This window comes from Tetrao urogallus (assembly GCF_951394365.1).
Source record: "Tetrao urogallus genome assembly, chromosome: 12".
Lineage (NCBI taxonomy): Eukaryota > Metazoa > Chordata > Aves > Galliformes > Phasianidae > Tetrao > Tetrao urogallus.
The window spans coordinates 13,364,055-13,384,897 of NC_136825.1; the positions used below are offsets into that span (position 1 = coordinate 13,364,055).

Consider the following 20,843-nt stretch of genomic DNA (forward strand, 5'->3'; position numbering starts at 1 on the left):
CTGAGAAAGACTGCCTTTTCCTGAAAGGATTTCAGGATTTACCTGGAATTGTCGTGAAGCATTATCTGTTGGTTCCTTTCTTTACTTGCACTGTGAGAGTCTAATAGCTCCAGTAACAAACTATGTGGATGCACTGCTGAGCTCCTGTCCTGTTAAAATATTCCACTGCTTCATTTTTTGTCACATAGCACACAGTATTGCATTTGTCACAGACGTATTGAGATGATTCTCCAGGCGCCGCACATCCTGCTATTAATGCTCAACAAACTTCATGGCAGAAGATGGCAGAATAATGGAAAGAAAAATACAAGTAAACTCCGAGCTGAGCGCCTTTGAGGTGGAAAAAAAACGTAATTGCACAGATTTGGATGACTTCTTCATTATCTTCTCCTCCTCCACTGCAGTATCATGTATTATGCAAGTGTTTTCCTAACCAGCAGCTGTCCAGAAATCTTTCATCTAGTTCGGGGTGCTTACATTATATATGTTGCCCCTTGTGTTTATGCGCCTCTGTATTTAACACCTGCATGCATGTATTTTACAGTCATATAGGAGAATGGTCTTTAAAAATCTGGCTTGAAATTTCAAAAAAATATACCTAGTGCAGTTTATGCTGAATGCTTGGTTAGACACTCTGGTACCAGCTTCTAGTACTGACATCCAGCTGGAATTCTGCATACTGACTGCATTCTTGAATGTTTTTGTAGAAGAAAATAATCTGTTTTGAATTATTTGGAAACAGAAAAACAGATCTAATGAAATAGTATTATAAACAGTAGCAGATACTCTATAAACAGAGCTGCAGCTGAGATGAGTTTTCCTTTTTTAATTTTTTTCTATTTTGTTTCTTCAACTTGATTGGCTTCTTGCTGATTTACATTCCTTTTAAAGGCAGTGCAGTTTATGAAACAATTTGGTTTTGAAGATTACAGCAGGATATGTGGAAAAACATGTTCATAATGGAAATGCTTGAGCAGAGCCTCAATGCTGAAAAGTAGGCGTAGTGCATTGGTAAGGCGATCACAGAAACTGGCTTGCTGTAAGTTGGTTTGTAAAGTTTTTAAGGTGTTAATAGTTAAAGCAAAAATCTAAATCAGCCTTTACCTGCTTACAATCAATCTATTTTCTGCTGGTGGAGATGACCATTTTTTCTAATGATGAGATCTTGTGGCTAAATATGTGTATTAACTAAGGATGCGTTCTCCCCTTATCCCTTAGAACCCCATGGAGTTTGACTAAACAGCACAGTGATTAATAAATGCAACATCTGCTTTGTTAAGCCTTACTCTTTTACAAACAAAGCAGCATCTACTAATTTGAGGGGTTCATACCAAATTATACTGGAAAAGATTTTAACAAGCAGTCATATACATTACTGCCACTTTCTAATTACTGTGTAATTTCTTTAGGAAATGGAGTGACTGTTTCAAGGCAGAAACAAATCTAAATATTGTGGATTTTAAAAACTGTACTTACAGTCTGTCAAATTGGTAGGTCAAAACTATGTTTGTAGTAATTCTCCAACAGAAAACAGCAGGCTAGAAAACCTTAGTTTGGGGTTGTCAGGCTCATGTATGGACTCTGCTGAGGATGGAAACTTCATACTTGGTGTCTTCTCAGTATCAGGTCAGTGTTGTAATAGAATAAACTCTCAAAGAGCTTTTGCTACTCTTGTACAATGTGTGTTTGTAATACCAGATGCTCTACAAGCATTTGTTTTGAGATATTTATTTATTGTGTTATGAGGACCATGCATGTGTGAAAGACTCAGCAGTCTTTCATGTCATATGGTAGTTAGGTGAGGTGGCTATTTGCCTTGTTAATATATTTTGAAAAATGCATCATGCCTATAGCTAGAGCTGGCTCTAAAGTTCACAGCACTAGTAGAATTTAGATGTAAGTTATCTATGGAAAAATACTGGCTGTCACTAACAGCATTTTGAAATGCTTTTGTTTACATTGTATTGCCTGTCAGGCTAGTGACTTGCTTGGGCATACCTTAACCTATAGAAACCTGTTGCTTTTGAACTGGAACTAGTAAGGTTTTTTTTCTTTTGTTTAAAAGGACGTTGTGTCCTGCTCACTGAATTTTAGTTTGGGTAACAGATTTATGTAAAGAAACAGGGGTTCATAGCTGAAAATGACTAACTTCTTGTTAGGAATGGATTTGCATACTATAGAAATTGTATACTATACTAGGAAAACTACTAAACTACAAAAAAGTTCCATTTAAGAGACAACTGTTCATTGATCTTAAGAGAACTGTGAACTTAAGACTGAGAAAGTTATCTTATTAGAAAATCTTTACAGCGTTATTGTTTTTTGAACTATGGAAATGACACTGTATCTAATCTGAAGAGCTAATAATGTTTTGAATTAACAATCTATTTTAAAGAACAAACTTTTGTTTTTATTATTAAATAAACAACTTCCTGAAACTTGTTTGTTTTTGCAGTTATTATGAAGGGAAGCAAATGGATGAGCCCAGGCTCTTCTCAGTTCTGTGTAGTGATAGGACAAGGAGCAGTGGCCTAAAACTTGAAGATAGGAAGTCCCATAAAGACATGTGGAAGAACTTCTTTACGGTAAGGGTGGTGGAGCACTGGAACAGGCTGCCCAGAGAGGTGGTAGAGTCTCCTTCTCTGGAGATATTCAGGACCTGGCTGCTTGCCTCCTTGTGCGACCTGCTGTAGGGAGCCTGCTTTAGCAGGGGGTTGGACTCTATGCTCCCTTGAGGTTGCTTCCAACCCCTGCAATTCTGTGATACCCATGAACAGGAGCTGTATTTCTTATACCCCCTATAGAATTAGTAAACTTTTTTTAGTTGCAAAGTGAATTTGATACATATATTTAAGAGAATTCATACAAGTAGAAAATACATACTGAGAGACTTGCATTCAACAGCTGAAGTATAATTTCAGTGCTGTTTTCTGCCACCTGTGGCCTCCTACTGCACTATATGATAGGTATGTGAGGTAGGTGATTAGATGCTAAAAACTGAGCCAACAATGATTTGGCTGGAACTGTTGCTTTACATCTTGTCTTCTCTTGTAGCACGAAAATAAGTTTAAATATAAATATTAATGGAAAACTCACTCCCTTGAGAACATCATGGTAATCAGCTACAATTAGCCACTGCTGTGGAAGAAAACCCCAGTGATTATTTTATTAGTAAAATAAAAACAGTCTGCGACAGTTGAAATTACTGGGGAAGTATTCAGGGTGACAGTTCAACCTTTTTAGGAATTAATTTTAAGAATTGTGTAAGTTTAAAAAAAACCAAACAAATAAGAAAGCAGACAAGCACCTCTGCAGTTCCTTTTTATAGTGGAGGAAGAAGAGGAAAGGAATTATGAAGATTATGTTGGACATAAGGCTGGAGATTAAGTGGAATTTGTTATTCTGCTTTACCTTTAAGTTAGCTCTTCATTTCATCTTCATGCCACTTCACATGTTATAAACTGTTCATCAGATGGAGATGAACTACTGCGTATCACTGCTGTAAAGTCTAAAGTAACATGGAATCTTAACGTGAGTAAATGTTGTAGGGTAACAACAATCAAAAATACCCAACATTGCCTGTTGCAGAATTATTTTGAAAAGAGAGTCTTTCACATTCAGACACTAATTATTGTCTCAGTCAGATTCAGCTACACAGTGTATGTATCACATTTGGAAATTTGTGGCCGAGTCTTTGCACGCTATACAGGCTGGTTTTCACATACGCTCTGACTTTTCCAGACACACAATAATGGAAAGAGAATTTAAATGCAGCAGAAGTCCTATAAAATAATAAAGAATGGCAAATGAATAGTAAGTGCATTTTTGAAGCAGAAGAAATTCTAATACAAACAACTCAATTTCAAAAATCATCAGTTCCAAAATTTAATAAACAAAAGTAGTTTCTTTAACACACAATATACACATGCCCAGTGAATGCACCTGAAGGACGTTTATCTGGTTCTTAAATAGAATCAAACAAACACCTGTAAACTTAACTGACGCTTCAGACTGTAACTGGACCACATTCGTTTTCAGTGATGGTGACAGTCTTTTTGGGTTCTTGAAACTCTGAAAGTTCACAACAGACACCAGGTCAGTTAGCACGTTTACCACTTTTCAGTGACAGAAGAGCACAGACAGCACAGTACTTCTCAGACACTCGCTATTTGTGTAGACAGTTCTGAGTTAACAGTGTGTGTTCTGTTTGCCCACGAGTCTTTTCTCAGTTGTGTTTGTTATGTGGCCTCTCTTGCAGTACACTGCTATGGAAACTAAATTGCTCAGTAATTGTAAAGATTTCTCAGTTTCATTGAAGCAATCTGGTTCTTACTAAATAACTTAACTAAAACCTTTTATAAGCCACACCTTGAGTGAATTCATTGTGTGAGTTATCTTTCTTGAAACGGAATTCTTACCTGCCTTATAAACTGAGTACAAACAAATTCTAGGTGTGTTTTCACAGTTTACATGACCTATTAAGCCACTGCCACAAGGGGGAGATCTGATTCTGGCACTCATTTTCCACTGCCCAGACTCCTAATCCAGCAATCAGTGGTTCTTGCTAGATAAACGAAGTTGATGCTGTCAACTAGAAAAGCACTACAGCTGGCCAAAGTAAGCAAAAAGGGAGCAAGATGTCCTCATTTCAGCAAGTGAGTAATTTTAACTCTTCTCTTGTAACTTCACTCTAAATGCAAAAACTAGAATTTAATGGAGTGCCAAGCTTTAAAATTTGGCAAAGCTTTAAGATGAATAATAAAATAACTATTTTGAGTAGTTGAACCAAAGTTCCACATATCCAAAAGATTAATTTTGAACTGAGACCAAGTACAGAAATTTTCCATTAAACACAATTTTTAAAAGTGGAGAATAACTGAAAGCTGAAACCAGGTAAGTTGTACCACAAGCCATTCTAATGATTTGCAGATTGTGGTTTTGTTTTAGATGCTACCCAACAGTTTTGGATACTCACCATCTGTCAAATCTACCCCACTGTCTTCTGTATCAGGTAAAGGAATTGAAATTCCCATTGCTTTCCGGATTCCATACGTACTAACAATGTCACCTGGAGTCACTTGTTGTGCCAGTTCCTTCAGATTGTTGGTTACTCTCTCCGCTAAAAAAAGAGAAGTGGATGTACTTGTAAGCTGCATATACAAACACACACAAAACTGCTGACACGAGTCTTTCATCTTATAACCAGTGTTTAAATACACAAATGCAATTGGACCAACACTGAAGCATTTTATCTTTTCTCAGTGAGCTGGCTCCTTCAGATCATGTACACTGCAGTTGATACTGCACAATTTAGTTTTACTTGCAGAACTGACACCCTTTCTGCATAGTCCTAACATGGAAGGCTTCCATTACCTGTATAACAAACCAATGAGGCAGGGGGCTTTGCTCAGATAATTAAATAAATGATTGCTGTGAATTGCCATAATAAAAATAGACCAAACCTGGAATAAAACTATCCTTACAATAAAAACTTGGTAAAATGTACAAAACATCTGTTCAAAGACACTGGAAAAATCATGAAGTTAGAGGTGCTTGGCTATCATCTGCCCCGTGGCACTCAAATAAACTATAACTTTAAGATAGCTCAGTTACTTGTACTTATTGTTTAAAACCTTCATCTGGCTTTCCATACAAAAAATGAAATATAAATTCACATACTACATCAAACTGGACACAGATTCCACTCTGTTACACCTCTGCTTTAATATAAGTCAGGACTTCATCAATTATGCAAGAATGAGCAGTATTATCTTACCCAAGTGCATCTCTCTGTAAGACGGACCCAGAAGACAAATCATATTAGGGGGTGGTTTTGTACTTAGTCGTTCATTTTGAGCATCCTGAAGTTCTCTCAGAAGCTTTGTTGTTTCATCAAGTTTCCTCTGGAAGATTTCAGCCTCTGTTTATAGAAGAAGAGTCCTTGACTAAGTAAAGAGGGTACCTTTACTTTATGATATAAAACGTACGAAGGCTGACTGTGCAGAGAGATTGACAACATCAACTACCTTTCATTAGAAGTTAAAGACACATATCAAAATTGTAAGTACTGTGCTAACTTACCCTCAGAATCAAACTCTTCTATAGGCATGCCAAAGTTTGTAACAGCTTTTAGGGCTGTTAGTCTGTCATTATTAGCAGAATCCAATCTTGCAGCGATATCAATTTCCATAATCTAAAAAGAGCAAGTAATAATTCAGATAGATAATATTTAAATCAACCTCAAAACAGCAAAGTTGTTTTGGGTAAATCAGAATGCTAAGTTAATTAAAATTAGTCTGCTCCAAAAAAAAAAAGCAGTACTGATACCCTATGAAACATATGAAGCATTCATTGCTCTCTAGCTACTCAGCCCATTATTATGTTTCATAGACAGGAAGGAATTGGCATCTGCCAAAAAACAGTGGGGCTGCACAAACGATGTGGTAAACTAACAGCAGCAAAAACAATCGGACTATAAACATGAGCTCACCTAAGACTGAATTGATGAACAATCTGACAATAAAAGTTAAAACCAATGGGGAACTGACAGGAGATGAAGGCTTCAGCTCTTTCCCTGTACTACTGCACTTTCTCTCTGAACAAAATTTGTTGGGTGAAATGATTGTAATGCTACACTGCATGCCTACAGGGACACAAGGTCCTTAAGAAACTATCCCAAAGGGAGCTGTGTATCACTGTCTTTGACACTTATTACCAACTTATGTTAAATCAGGTTTTTAGAGGGAATGGCACAACTACAGCTTCCACCCAGAAGATCGAGTGTGTGGTCAAGCAATCACAAATATATATGCATTTTTTTCTAGTTTTCTTGACAAAGTCAAATTTACATAAGACTGACTTTTGGAATATTCTTGTGCTCCAGATGCCCTCTGATTCAGCAGAGGTTCATTAGTTAGGATTGTATGGCTAGGTTGTGGTTAGACTCAATGATCTTTAAGATCTTTTCCAGCCTGAGCAATTCTATGACTCCATGCATTTGTCAGAAGTGACACAGAGCACACTGACATGCAAAGTTTCAGCGCTGCTTCACAAGCTGCAGGGGTTTTGGCTGTTGGGATAAGTGAGGTGTTAGATGCGTGTTTCTTCGAGCAGCTTACAGATATAAAAATTTTACCCTTACCTCTTTTAATGCATCACTTCTTTCATGGGGCCCTTCATCTTCCTCTAGGGGCTGAATACAGAAAGGATTTTTAAAGCAGGCATTAAAACTAATCTTTTCCTTAAGGTCAAAGTGAACCTTACAATGTGGTGGTTTTAATCTGAGGTAAATGATGCAAGCTCTGTAAAACCAAGTTACAAAGCAGCTGTTTTTAAACAGCTTTTTTCAGATACCAATATTTACCAAAATATATTATAGTACACATTTTACTGCTCTTTGCAAATATCTACATGTCTTTCCCCAGTGATATCACCTCAAGTGGGAAAAAGGGAAAAAAAAGCAGCATGACAATCAGGCTGAAATATATTGTTTCAATACGTAACTGCATTTCTCTTAATATTTGCAACAACAGTGGTCGAACCCTGTAAGCCAATGGCACAACTGAGTACAACAGAAGTGATAAACGTGTAATGCAAAGCAAAGGTCTGAATTGGAGGCTGGAGCTCTGATCTTTGCTCTGTGAGCTGTTCCCAGAATTAGTTTCACTTACGTACAAATCGTTACTAAAAACCTATTATTTGTTTATTACCGGAGTGTCCACTCAAGTCAGAGTAAGCTAAAGCAGTAGTTAGGGGTAACTACTTTCTGGAGAGACACAACTAATCGATGATTTACGAATCTGGTCCCATATCTTGCTCATCAAATCAGTCCCTTTGATTCCAGTCTCGTTTGGTACACGTGGATACTGAAGTCTCACGAGTTTTTTACTATTCTTCCATAGCACATATTTGAGTTTAAAAGCACTGCACTAACTAATGGGGAAAATTAATTAATATTCTATTAAAATAAGCAGTGGTGCTAGCAAACTTCTCATGGAAACAAACAAAGAACGGTGATCACCTTGTCTCTAAGCTGAGCGCTGCTGTTTTCTTACTAACTGTAATAGGCACAAATAGAACAGCTGGACAAAGGCTATGAGACTCTGACTCCATCTACAATATTTGATTTTCACATTTCTCTAATTAACAAACTATCATAATATCTTTCTAGAAAACCTATTTGCTGGAGACAGGTGTCTGCACTTTCAAATTTCACTGTTAAAAAGGGAGCCCCTCGCTAGGATCAGTGTCATCATTTTCTAGCTGTGTAGCTTGTGCACCAGGAGTAACAACTAGAAAACTCACAAGTTCACCCTTACCGTTTCTAGTTCTCTGAGAGATCTTGAATGTCCTCCTTTAGTTAGAACATCAAGCAAGCTATCAGCCATTAAGAAAGGATAATCTTGCGATTTCATCAAAAATTCATGAATACTAGAAGATCAAAAGATAGTTAAGACAACTACTTCTGTATTCTGTATTCAAGAGAAAAAAGTTTTGTTAGGTAAAGGGTAACCAATGCCTACAGCATGGGAAACACAAAAAGTAGCAAAGAATTTAATTTAGCTGGCTTGCCTTTTTTTTGTATTGCCTAGAGCTGTTGTAGCCTAGGAAAACATTCAGATTCAAGAACTGAAAAACAAAAATCTGCATCTTCAGGCAACTGCATTAAACTGAAAGCAAACTTCTACAGTATAGCAGAAGTTCTAAGTCACTGCCTGAAGCAGTGATTGAGCACCTGGTGGGAAGCAGGGCCAACCCAGGAGCTCAGGTGCATGCAATGTTCCTGAGTGACTGGAAGGGGTGAAGCCAGGATCCACCCCTTCCTAGACCTCATTTAAGTGTTGGCAGTGGAGGTGAGGGCATCTCTCTGTATACCTGAGGCCTTCTGAAGGTAAGCAGATTCTTTTCTTTGTTTCTGTGCACACAGCTGCTGTATTTGAGCAAGTCCTCACTTAGTACAGCCTAGGACTTTGCTACCCTGCTGTCACTGCTGTGCTTTCCATCGCATTACACGCAGACACTTAACATTAGGGATTAGACGTTTCTTAACAAAAAAGCAGTAGCTGTAAGACATGGGACACAGTGACATCATTCAGCAGCACAGGCACAGTCCATACTGCAGCAAGTTGCATGTTGTTTCCATACATGACCACTGTAATGCATGCTCTAGCTGTCTGATTACCTGAATGATCCCTGATTAGAGTCCTCCCCATAGGTTGAATAGATTAAGTCAGAATCTTCTTTGCTGATGTTGGCAAATGTAGAATCATATGTCGGAGCATATGAACTGTAGGGTCCGTAGTTCAAGTATGTCACTAATGAATAACAACAGTACTAATTATTATCTCTGGTATGCACGTATTAGATAAACGTGAGATGAGGTTGTCAAATAATCCCTCAGAAGAAACTAAGAATGTTATTTCTTAAAAAGAAAACAAATATTCATAGAATACCATCCTTCCACCCTGCAAAAATTTTTAATAATGCATATTTTAAATGCATATTTATTTATAATGTTCTATTAACAGTATTGTATGCCTTAACCCAATATGAAAATTCAGTCTGGGCATAACCAGTTCTCAGGTTTCCCACTATGCTCCTTCAAAGCCAGCAGAAACCCCTGTATCTCTCTGGCATTGTTTCCCTTCTCATTCTAGATCAATCTTCTATTGAATACGCTTCCCCTTTTGTATGTGTAAATTAAGCTAGATTTTGTGATGTGCTCTTCAGATGTGTCATAAACACATGCAAACTGAATACTAGTAATGAGATCAACATATTTTGTTTATATAACAAGGAGGATTTATAGTGTTTCAAAAATAAATCAATCAATCAGCACTTGCCTGGAGTAACCTTGTTTCTTTTATCTTCTTTGAACCCTTGTAATGTATTAACTCCTGACTGAAGTCTTCCTGCTGTCATACCCAGCTTTACAGGGCAGTAACCTGGTTCTACAATAGCATACAATCAAAATACAAGACTAATAAGGCACTGTTAAGTGACACAAGAAGATGTCCAAGCTTATTTAATATTTGCATCCTGTTTAGTCTGAAATTTCTGGCTACAACTCAGAGCATTGTTCTTCAATTGCTTCATATTAAAGACTACACGTAGTTTAAATATGAATTCAAACCCACAATAATGCACTGGTTAAGTGGCAACACTGGCTAAGGATTAGTTTTCTTCCTTCCTGTCTCCCCTAACAAAAGCTGCACTGTCTTGCTGAGGTTTCCTACTGCATAAATAAGAGGAATTGAGAAGTTTTCAGAATAGTTTCTGTCTCATGTAGACAGTCAGCTCAATTCTGCAGTAAGGTGACAGTTAAATGATTGAGCACCTGCATTCTATCTAATGACACCACAAAGATGGCAGTGATGAGACAAAGTCATTTGGAACTTGGACAATTCCCAGTTCTGGGGAGTCTGTGATCCTCTGGGTCAACAGACTGCACTCTGTTCTTGATCCTGACTTATAGAGAGTCCAGGAATTAAGTGTACCCTAACATGGCTGGTAGTTCCTTCTCTCATAGCAAAAGCTCTGTTGCATTTCCCACAAACAACTCATGCAAAATGGAAGAGGATTGGCCACTGATGGTTCCCTCTTGCTGCTCCTCAATGCAGCCCCAATTGCCTCCACCAGCTGCAGCTTTTTAAATTCAGATTATCAGACTATTAAGAACTATTGGCATTTGCCCATCTACACCAGCAGGAAAAAAAGCAGCAGAACACTTTGGTGTAAGTGATTTGTTACCTGAACCGTGCAAACTTACCTCCTGCAGTAAGATCAACTGGGTTAAGAAGACCCAGAGTTGTTGTGCCATCTGGCTTTCTTCTTTCAAATGCACACTGAAATAAAATTACAATTTATGTCACCTGACGAAATTCACAGTCCTTAAATTTATAGAAACAGCTAATGAAAGTTGCCTTATCCATAGAAATTAAAATGGATTTGGAAAGATCAGTCAGACTTAGAAGTGAATAGATCAGTGAATACTGCTTTTTTTTTTTTGTAAAAAAGCCTTTCACTGGATAACAGTTACTGATCCAGGCACAAGGGATAAAGAAGTTACAATAAATAATAACATTTCTATAAAAGATGAGTAATAAGATATGTAACTCATACTTGGTAGAAACGGGCCCAGTGTTACCAAACTGGATTCCTTCTCCTTTGCTCAGATATGTGGCTGCTTCAAACACAGGACTTTTTTTCTTGAAATCCCTAGCATTCATCCTCCTCTATTACTTTATCTAAGAATTCTGAAAACGTAAGATGAACTTGCTCTGCTGATGACATTCAGCATGCATTCGACTGCCACTCTTCCTGCCTCCTGCCTTTACACTGACATTACCAGTCGTGTGTAAAATGATATAAACTGCAGTAAGAGCATGCCTTGAGATTCAGTGATGCTACCTAAGCCCAGTTCAGGAAAAAGTGATTTACCTGGCTGTTTGCAAGTCGTCTTGTTAACTTTCCTCCAGATTCTCTAACAATACGATCAATCTGCTCTTGTTCCCTCTCCAAGCTATTGATTCTTAATTTGTCTTCAAGTAGATCTTTGTCCTTCCTATAAATAAAACCAATATATCTTAGTTAATAGCTGTAACAGACACAAATGGCTAAGTATCAGGAACAGGGCAGTGGATAATTTCTTTTTGCAAACTGCTTTTGTAGACAGCTTCCCCCCCAGTTAAAAAAAAAGATGCATTTAATAGGACTATTTAATAAAGAAGGTAAAAATGGGACAGAGTCTTAAACCCATGAATGCATTTTTTTATGATAGTTATTGTAAAAGTATCTGTTTAGCTTAGTTCAACCATACAGTTTGGCATGTCAAAATTTATATCATTGCTCTGACAAAACAAACAAGGATGTTTTTGGTAAAAATTAAATGTTTCATACTCTGTATTTTAGTACTTATACTTTCAAAACTAGGAAAATGAAGTCCCTAGTTTTTCTGAACATTAGAAAGGAATGTTTCTAGACATTAAAATTTAATTAGAAAGTAAATATTCCGTAGCTACACATTTGTAAGTATTATGCAAAAAAATAGTTAATTGGAACTTGAAATTGGCTGAAGTTATTTGTGAGGAGATACTTAAAAGGTCATGTTTGCAAGTTTTCTTCAAAACAGTACTATTTACATGAAACAGACACTAAAACTAAAATAACTGTTAATAATAACAGAAAATAACTGAAATAGAGTTGTTGAGCAGTAAAAGATTATCCCCATGAAACATGATGATATCATATAAAAGACTTCCAAGTATACTTTTTTTGGTATTTTGACTTTACATAAATGTTATTCCCTTGAGATGAAGGACTGTTAGAGTATACCCAGTACCAGAGAAAACCACACCTCCAAGTCCCCAGTAAGTCAGCTTATTTCAGTGGCATTACAGGAGTGCATCTTCTAAACATGAATGAGACAATACTTCACTTTTTGTGTTCCTTGTTAGGTGTTTTGAAAGCTTTGGTATCGCCATCCACAGGTTCTCCTTTGTCTTTTCCAGAACCACTTTCATCTTCTCCACTTAGCTGCAGTTCTACCTTGTCCTTCTGTTTCCTCGTCTTCTGCAGATCAGCCATGAATTCTATACTTTGTTTCAGGCTCTGAATCCTCTCCTAAAAAACACAATAGAATCCTTCTGTTTCCTGCTTACATTAATCTTTTCCTAACTTAACCACAAAGAGCAATTTAACTTTAGTTCTTTCTTATGCTTGCAAGTGTAAAGGCAATTTAGAAAAATCAAATATTAAATGCAAATACGTTATCTGGTAATATCTCCTTCTCTGGAGATATTCAAGACCCATCTGGATGCCTACCTGTGCAGCATGCTGTAGGGAGTCTGCTTTAGGGGAGTTGGACTCAGTGATCCCTTCCAAACCCTACAATTCTGTGATACGACTCTGTCAAAGCAGCTTTTTTTTTTTCTTCAATATTTTGTTTTGTAATCATTTATTACCTGGCTAAGTATCTTCATCCCTGAGTGCAGCAGTTTTTTTGCAGCTTTGTAGTAAATGGTGTCTGGTTTGTTGTATGTCATTGCATTAGTACACATCAATTTGAAGTTATCCTGTATAAACGATTTTGGAATGAAAGTTAAAGTTTTACAGTATGCTGTATTATAATCCTTGTTGCAAATGGTGCATCTAGAGCTTTAGCGAAAAAGAACTTCAAAGAAAAAACCAGTGAACTTATGATGTCTAATAATAGGCCAGTTTCCTTGCCTATATCCCTTTACTGCATAAAATTGTACAAGAACATATAAGCATCTTCAGTCACTGTTTTACAAAGTAGTATTTGAAAGCATGACCCCAATTTCCCCCCCCCCCCCCCAACCACTGCACACACAATACTTTCAGGGCCTTTGATCCACCAGACACTACAGCACAGGGTTAAGTGCCTGCTGTGAACAGGACTGAGCTAGTCTGGCCTCTGCTACTTGTGGTTCTACATCCCTAGATAAGCTGAGCAGCTAGCACTGAGGTGACAGGATGCCAATGATGAAGTAACTGACAGGCAAATTAACCCAACTCCTTGTTTTTCGGGGAGGTCTGCTACAAATGCTAATGTTTTCATTCAAGTAAAGATCTGAACTGACACACTGACGGACAAGCTGATATACATCCTGCGTAAGAAATGAAGACATCTGTGTCATCTTGAAATACATATTTACAAACCAGAGGTATGCTTCCTCTTCTCTTCCACAGCTTAGCTGCTCACAAATAAGTCAGTAAGAAACATTTCCTCAGGCACAAGTACTGGTTCTTTTTGGCAACTTCACATTATCCTAAAATTGTAGAGCACAAATACACTGCACACAATCCATCTCTGTAGTCACAGAGAAATTCATAGAATTACCTTTAATTCTTCTATGGACTGGTACCCATTGTTCTTGATCTTCTCTTTCATAGTACTAAAATCCATTGGATTTTTAATGATCATGGAGTAGCCAGGGGCAATAAAATCAGTCACAGGAAATGAAAAGAAAGAACTTGGATCCTTTCTGTTAAGATATGAAAGGACATTTTTATGTTTCAACTTTATAACAAAAAACATATTGAGCTCAGAGTTAAATAGAAAGGAACAGACTAAGTTGAAAAAGAATCAAAAACATGAAGCCAGAAACGGCTTTTGTCAGCAGTCTTTCACTTCTGAAGGCTGGAAAGCAAACCCTGATACCAGAAAAGTGCCACAAAAATACCATAGAAGTTAGTTCTACATTTTGGTAACTATCCCCAAGAAGATTAAAAAGAAAAATACAAATAACATGCTTTTGAGGTTTTTCTCTTCACATTTTTTTAAGTTAAAATTAGGTCAACATAAAACAAAGGGAATTAATGTGATAACAATGCATACTTGTCATTCATTAACTAGCTTGCTTACTCTGAAATTAATCGAAGGGAATAAAAGCTACAATAGAACATGTATTCAGAGTTATGTTCACTTTCAGCTTACACAACTTTAACAGCTTATTTAAAATTAAACATTCCCTGATATTCTCTCCTTGGGATAAAGCTAGATTGATAACTTGGTGTGAATTTCTCTTCCAGAACTGTTGATTTTTATTTTCTTTTTCCCTTTCCCCTGAACACTGTAGTTTCAGACTGGCCTCCCACACCAATGTGGCTGAATTCCTCACTGTTACTACATGCTGGTGAAACCACTGCTGTTTCAGGCCTTTTCCTGTGGCTTAGTATGGATTTCCACTCCTAGCTGCAAAGTGTGTGTAGACAAACATTTTGATAGTATGCTGTCAGTTTCCCAATCTGCTATCAAGCAGATGCCTCCCAAACAACATTTTGAGCTTCATCTGGTAAAGTAAGACAAAGGTCTTTCAACCACTGTAAGACGTACACTAATTCTTGACTTTAAGAAGGAATACCTTGAACCAGAGCTTGCTTGAAGGAACTGCTTCTGCAAATCTGATTATTTTAGTCAAAATATATTTGGTTAATAACACATGATCTACATTTATGAAGCACATACTTCCTTTTTATAGTAAAAATTGGAGAACTCAAGGTAAATAAATGAAATTACAGTTTTGGTAACTTTATTCCAATCTCACAGGGAAAAAAAGTTCTTATATAGAAAATATACCTAACTTTCCAGTAATACGATATGTTTTATCCAGTAGTATTTGAACTAAACTTTTTATAGGCCTTTTCCCTTAATGTACATTAAATTCATTTTGCAGCTCTGAAAGCCTGTAGCATGGACACTTACCTTTGTAGCTGTCTCATGAGTTGATTCAGAGCTTCCTGAAGCGGTGTCTGCTCCACCTCTAGACCAAAAAGAATTGTGGATAGGAAGGATATGAAATGGAACTGACTGCAAGTGATACTGAACTTCCAAGATATTAGTCATCAACCACACAAAACTGATCTTACTTGAGAATTCAGCGTAAACAAATACAGTGGTAAAAAACAGGATACGTAGGTATACTTTTCTCATTGGCCTCAACATTCTGCACATACTGACAGGGGCAGTAGATACTACTTTTTCAAAACAAATATATGGTAACAGTTTCAATACTTTTAGGAACTGGAGAAGAACATGGGGATGACAAAAAATATCAAGATATTTGTTAACAAACAAAAATAAAAAGGAAGCCAGTAGAAGAAAATTAGAATTCACTGAAGATTTTTTTTTCTACCTTCCTGTTTTGATAAAGTACTCGTTAATGGTTTCTCTGGTGATAATTCCAATCTGATAGGGGTCTGACATTTCAGTTCCTGCTCTCCCTCACTGTCTGGGTGTTCTCGATCGCGTTTCCTTTTATCCTCCTAGAAGGAGAAAAATTGCTATAAAACCTCAGGACCTGCAAAACCAGCGTTATGACTGCACGTAACACTCCAGATTTTTCAAAACAACCTTGCACAATGAAAACAAAACAAACCACAAAAAAGCACACCATGTTTATAAGGCTTCAGAAACCCTGCATTTTTTATGTACTGTCTCCATCTACTGGTCAATACAAAAATTCAGCATACAATGCAATCTATCATTGAGTGTTTATTTTTTAAACATGACAGACAGCTTTACAGCATGACAGGAATGCCTCCACACAGAGAATTGCCTCCACTGATACCTCTGGGATGATTTTGAAGTTTATACAAAAATTAGTAAGAGAGAGGTAGAAAGTATAAAATGAGATTGTAACCATTTCCTTCACAGAAATGTGTTATAAATACGGATCAGATAAAGAAGGGAATTACATTTTCTTCTTAATTAAGAACCAGTGATGTCTTAATTCTATTTGATATAAATCGATTTATTTAGACACAGCGTTTATTTCTGCTTTTAACTTTCTGTATGTTTACACTAGCCAGTATTTGAAATGAGTTTTCACACCTAGAAAACATGAAACAAAGGAACTGGCAAAACCAACAGAGTCTGAACACATTGCAGCGTAAGAAGGCAATCAGAGGGCTGGAGCACATCTCCTGTGAAGAAAGGCTGAGGGAGCTGCCCTTGTTTAGCTTAGATAAGGCTCCAGGAAGATCGCATTGTAGCCTTCCAGTACTTGAAAGGAGCTAACAAGCAGGAGGGGAACCGACTTTTTACACGGTCTGATAGCGACAAGGGGAGGGAATGGTTTTAAACTAAAAGAGGGGAGATTTAGGAGAGATGTTAGGAAAAGAGTATTCACTCAGAGGGCGGTGAGGGGTTGGAACTAAATGATCTTTAAGGTCCCTTCCAACCAAAACCATTCTCTGATTAAGGACACAAGTTACAGGCAGGCATACCTGCTCTCTGTCTGGTAACAGGGGCAGGCAAAGTTGAAGGTATTTTTCTATGGCGGTGTTGTTTGTTTTTTTTTTTTGCTAATACACAAAAGCACGAATGCATACCTTAACTTTTCTCTTTCTTTTCTCCTTCTCTTCTCCAGGAACTTGTTTTTCTCCCTTCTTCCTCTTTTTCCTTTTTCTGTCCTTGTGCTTTTCATGCTCGGATTTGTCCTCATACAGACTGGAATCAAGCCCCGCGCTTCCAGTGGACAGTTCGGCAACTTCGTTCCCTCCAACTTTCAGCACCAGCTTCAGCGGCTTCTCTACGTACTCTTTAACGCAGCAGAGAAACGAGGCGTCGAGCGGCGCGGACAACGCGTTCCCCCGCACCCCGGCCGTCCCTCCGCCGCCCCCGCCCCGCAGACCCGTAACCCCGGCCCTCCCCACGCCGTTTCTCCCCTCCCTGCCCGGCCGCGGGTGCCCAGGCCCGGCCGCGGCTCTCCGCCCGGCCCCGGCTTCCCTCTGCCTTTGAGCTGGGCCCGGCCGGCAGGCCCGAGGCTCGGCGCCCGCTTCGCGACCCCTTTCCCCACCCACCCTCGTAGGGGTGCTTGTCCGACTTGTGCTTCTTGTGTTTCTTCCCCATGGCGGCCCGATAGACCGCGCTGCCGGGGCGGATACCGGCCCCGCCGAGCAGCGGCGCCGCGCGCACCCGGCACGAGCGGCGGCGCGGGGAGCCGCGGCCCTGCAGCGCCCCCCGGCGGCTCGGCGGTGCTCCTGCAAATCCTGGCGCTGGCGCAGGCGTAGAAGCGGGTGGTGGCAGCCGAGCGGCGGGGCCGTGCCGCGTGGTCGGGCGGTGTTTGTTCCGGGCGGCTCTGCCTGCCCGGCCTCGTGCCACGGCGGTGCTGCTTCTGCAGAGCCGTCTCAGCCTCCATTGCCCTCCCTTCTGTTCACGGTCGCGTGGGCGCGCTTCTCTTCACAGCGCCTTTCCTCACAGCACGCCTGGCGCGCGCGCCTCTCCTCACAGCGCCTCTCCACATCCCGCCGCGCCCAAACGCGGGCTGCAAATCCTGCCCGGAGCCACCGCCCGCTCCGCTGGCCGTGTCCGCCCGGTGCCGTCCCTCCTGTCTCTGGGATACCGCACCACTCCAGGCAGACGGCGGGATTCAGCCCCGCTGCTCCTGCAAACCACCCCTGCGGAGCCAGCGGCGGGACGGGGCTCCCTGCAGCGCCTCACAGCGGCGGGGCAGCGCTTTGCTCCTCGGTTGCACGTTCACGGGGAACGCACCTGTGTTGTCCGTCACAAGTTACAAATAACTGCGCTTTAGGTACAAATGAAGGCCTCCTAGGAGCTCTCTTAAAGTTAGCGGTCGTTACTGTTTCAGCAGCGCTGCCCCGGCGGCTGTTTCTGCCCGGCCCGGCTTCGTGAGGCCTCGTGAAACGCCGCCATGTGGAGCTGAGTGCAGGAAGGGATTGCATCCATCTCAGGAGAAGCTGTAGTTTTAATCCCACCCAATGATGCTGTGAGTACTCCCTGGATTTGTTGAAATGCTTGTGATATTCTATAGCCGAAGAAAGTAACAATTAGATGTTAATTAGGAACACATATCTATACATCTTCATAAAGCTGATTTTTAAGGTTTGAGGAACGTGTCCATGGTCCGTGGCTGGGAACGCGATGAGATGTGATGCTGTGTGCTCTCCTGGTGAGCTCTGCTGCCGTTTGGTGCGGTGCTCCCAGGGCTTGGGGTGCTCTGGAACAAACCGCAGCTCTCCTGCTTAATCTCATTCCGGTAGTTTGAAATTCATCTGTAACACACACAGTTGATTTTCTAATTTACATCTGGGTCCTCTAGTACTCTCATCACACGTGCAGCTAATGCTCTTAAGCGTGCTTTGGTGAGATGCAGAGGGCTTTTGCTTGGGATGTGGCCACATGTAGAAACTACAGTGTAAATGTTTAAAGGACATGTTTCATATAATGAAAAAAAGTTGCTATATCCTCTGTTCCCACAAGAAGACTGGCAGACTTTCTAAGCTTTTTTCTTTTAAGTGTGTATGGCGAAACTATTTGTTCAATTTCTTTTCTGAAATTTACTGACTAATCTTACTCTGAATCTAACAATATTTGAAAGAGCTATATGCTCAGGAGTAAGGTGAGATAGTGCCAGCACTGACAGCTGCCTTTTCCAGGTGTCTCATTCGGTAGCATCTCCTGGATCAGAGAAAGATACATTTTTTTAACTGGTAGTAGAGGCACTTGTTTCTAGAATATACACCATTTACACCATGCTCTCCTTTGCTCTAGCTTGTCTTTCCGTTTGAAAGATATGTGTTTCTTTCCCCTCAAAAATACGAATGTAGCCCTTCAAAGTACAGCTCAACTGTCAGAAGCTTGTAAAGAAAAGATTCTGCTTTTCTGTGCACTGTTCAAGTATTGCTGTTGGGCTTTGTCACTTCCTTAAGAACTGAGTGTATACGCATTTCTGCCTACTCAGCTGGCTCTGCTCTTACCTGTAGGACCAGAGGAAGGCTGAAAATCCCTGCATCCTCTTCCAATACATGATGTCTTCCCAGCCCTGATCAGGGGAAGCCCTTGCAATTTCAGGGGGACTCAGTGGTGCAAAGGGCAAAGATAGAAGTACTGAATGTCCTTTAAATCAGCACAGAGGCTGGATGCAACTTGGAACATTTAAGTGTTTCAGTAGTAGTTTGTTATGTTGCCATAAAGGAGAAAGATATAATGCGGTCTCCTATTTTCTAGCAATAGATTTTCAAATGAGATGGTATTTTTCCAACAACAAATCACATTGTTCCCAAAGTACACCTTCACTCAGTAAAAAATGAACAAACAAACAAACTGGTAGTTTCCAAAGTTGACCCAAGATAGCTAATGCCTTGCTGGTACAATGAGTGTCTTGTGCCTTCACAGAAGAGCAGTCAGTGTGAACAGAGCTACAAACTTCAGAAGATGAAATATTCTTTCAGACTTACTGCAAGTCTAACACTGTTTAACGTTTTGCCAAATTCACATCTGCTGGAATTTGTACTTACCTGTAACTTTAAACTTCAATTAAAACAAAACTTATTATATACTATTATTCGGGACAAAGACTTGGAGGATTCCCTAGAATCTTAGAAGTCAAATATTCGAATAGTCTAAATCTATAGACTATATAGATCTATATATATAAATCTATATATATATAAATCTATATCATAAAGTCTGATGATTTGTTTGGAAATCCAACTCTCTAACTGAAGAATTCATCTATTGGATTCTATTTCATAGTTCTGTGACATAGTTCTAGTACATATATTCTAGGCATTACGATTTGGACCTGATTTGGCATGCAGTGTACATTCTGAATGTCTGGTGTTTGTAATGCTTCCTGAATGTGCTGCTCTGCTGTTTCAAATTGTTATGGCTGAATGGCAGAGAAAGAACACTCGTTTCTACGAAAAGTAATCCCAAGTCATTTACTCACAGTAACAAGCAAATATCTTTCTAGCCAGGATTCTTAAGGCTGTAATAATCATTACAACGAGGTTCTTATTCATTTGTAATTAGGGAAGGTTACCTATTTTCCAGAGCTGTGTATTGATCGTGCTGTTAGACTTCTGCAAAAGTATTTGCAAAAGTCTGTTTTCTAAGTATTCTTCCTGTGATCTTGCCCAACTCCCCTGGGGACTTGTTTTAATACATTTCTTTTTAAGTGATTTTATGCTCCTGGAAGAATACCTTGTTGCATAACTTGGAACCTAAATAGCAAAATTTTTGCTAGACGTGCATGAGATTGCATGAAATTTAAACATTTATGACCTTAGTTGTTGGCTGGCATTGCTGCATTGGTTGGGAAAATTAAACAGGATTCAACTAGATCAACCTGGCTTCCTTCATGAGTGGGGGTGAGTGGACCATGTATCCCTCATCTGCACTGCTCCCTGGTCATATGGATTTCAAAGGATTTGGAGCAAAAATACAGAGAAGCCTGAATAGCAAACTAGTTGGAACTGGAGGCTGCCTCAGCAGTTGCAGCAGGTAGTTTACTTAGGGAGCAGAGGTGTCACTGGCAGAGGCACATGTGTTACCCAGACAAAGGTGAAGATGATCC

General features: G+C 39.5%; 1 protein-coding gene across 2 annotated transcripts; it reads right to left on the reverse strand.

Annotated features, from left to right (window-relative positions):
- Window positions 1-3,871: 3,871 nt before the first annotated feature.
- Window positions 3,872-17,374, reverse strand: BRD7 (bromodomain containing 7; the record flags this gene model as incomplete). Of its 2 annotated transcripts, none has more annotated exons than XM_079541462.1 (17): window positions 3,872-4,071; window positions 4,976-5,119; window positions 5,777-5,920; window positions 6,082-6,193; window positions 7,142-7,192; window positions 8,319-8,430; window positions 9,182-9,314; window positions 9,843-9,950; window positions 10,769-10,844; window positions 11,440-11,563; window positions 12,437-12,621; window positions 12,963-13,073; window positions 13,862-14,006; window positions 15,227-15,284; window positions 15,657-15,786; window positions 16,855-17,063; window positions 17,326-17,374. In XM_079541462.1, the coding sequence occupies 17 exons, from the start codon at window positions 17,372-17,374 to the stop codon at window positions 4,007-4,009; spliced, it is 1,956 nt and encodes a 651-aa protein (XP_079397588.1). In that variant the 3' UTR covers window positions 3,872-4,006. The 2 variants fall into 2 exon arrangements, with proteins under 2 accessions (XP_079397588.1, XP_079397587.1); XM_079541461.1 differs by having other exon boundaries at window positions 7,136-7,192.
- Between the last annotated feature and the right edge of the window lie 3,469 nt (window positions 17,375-20,843).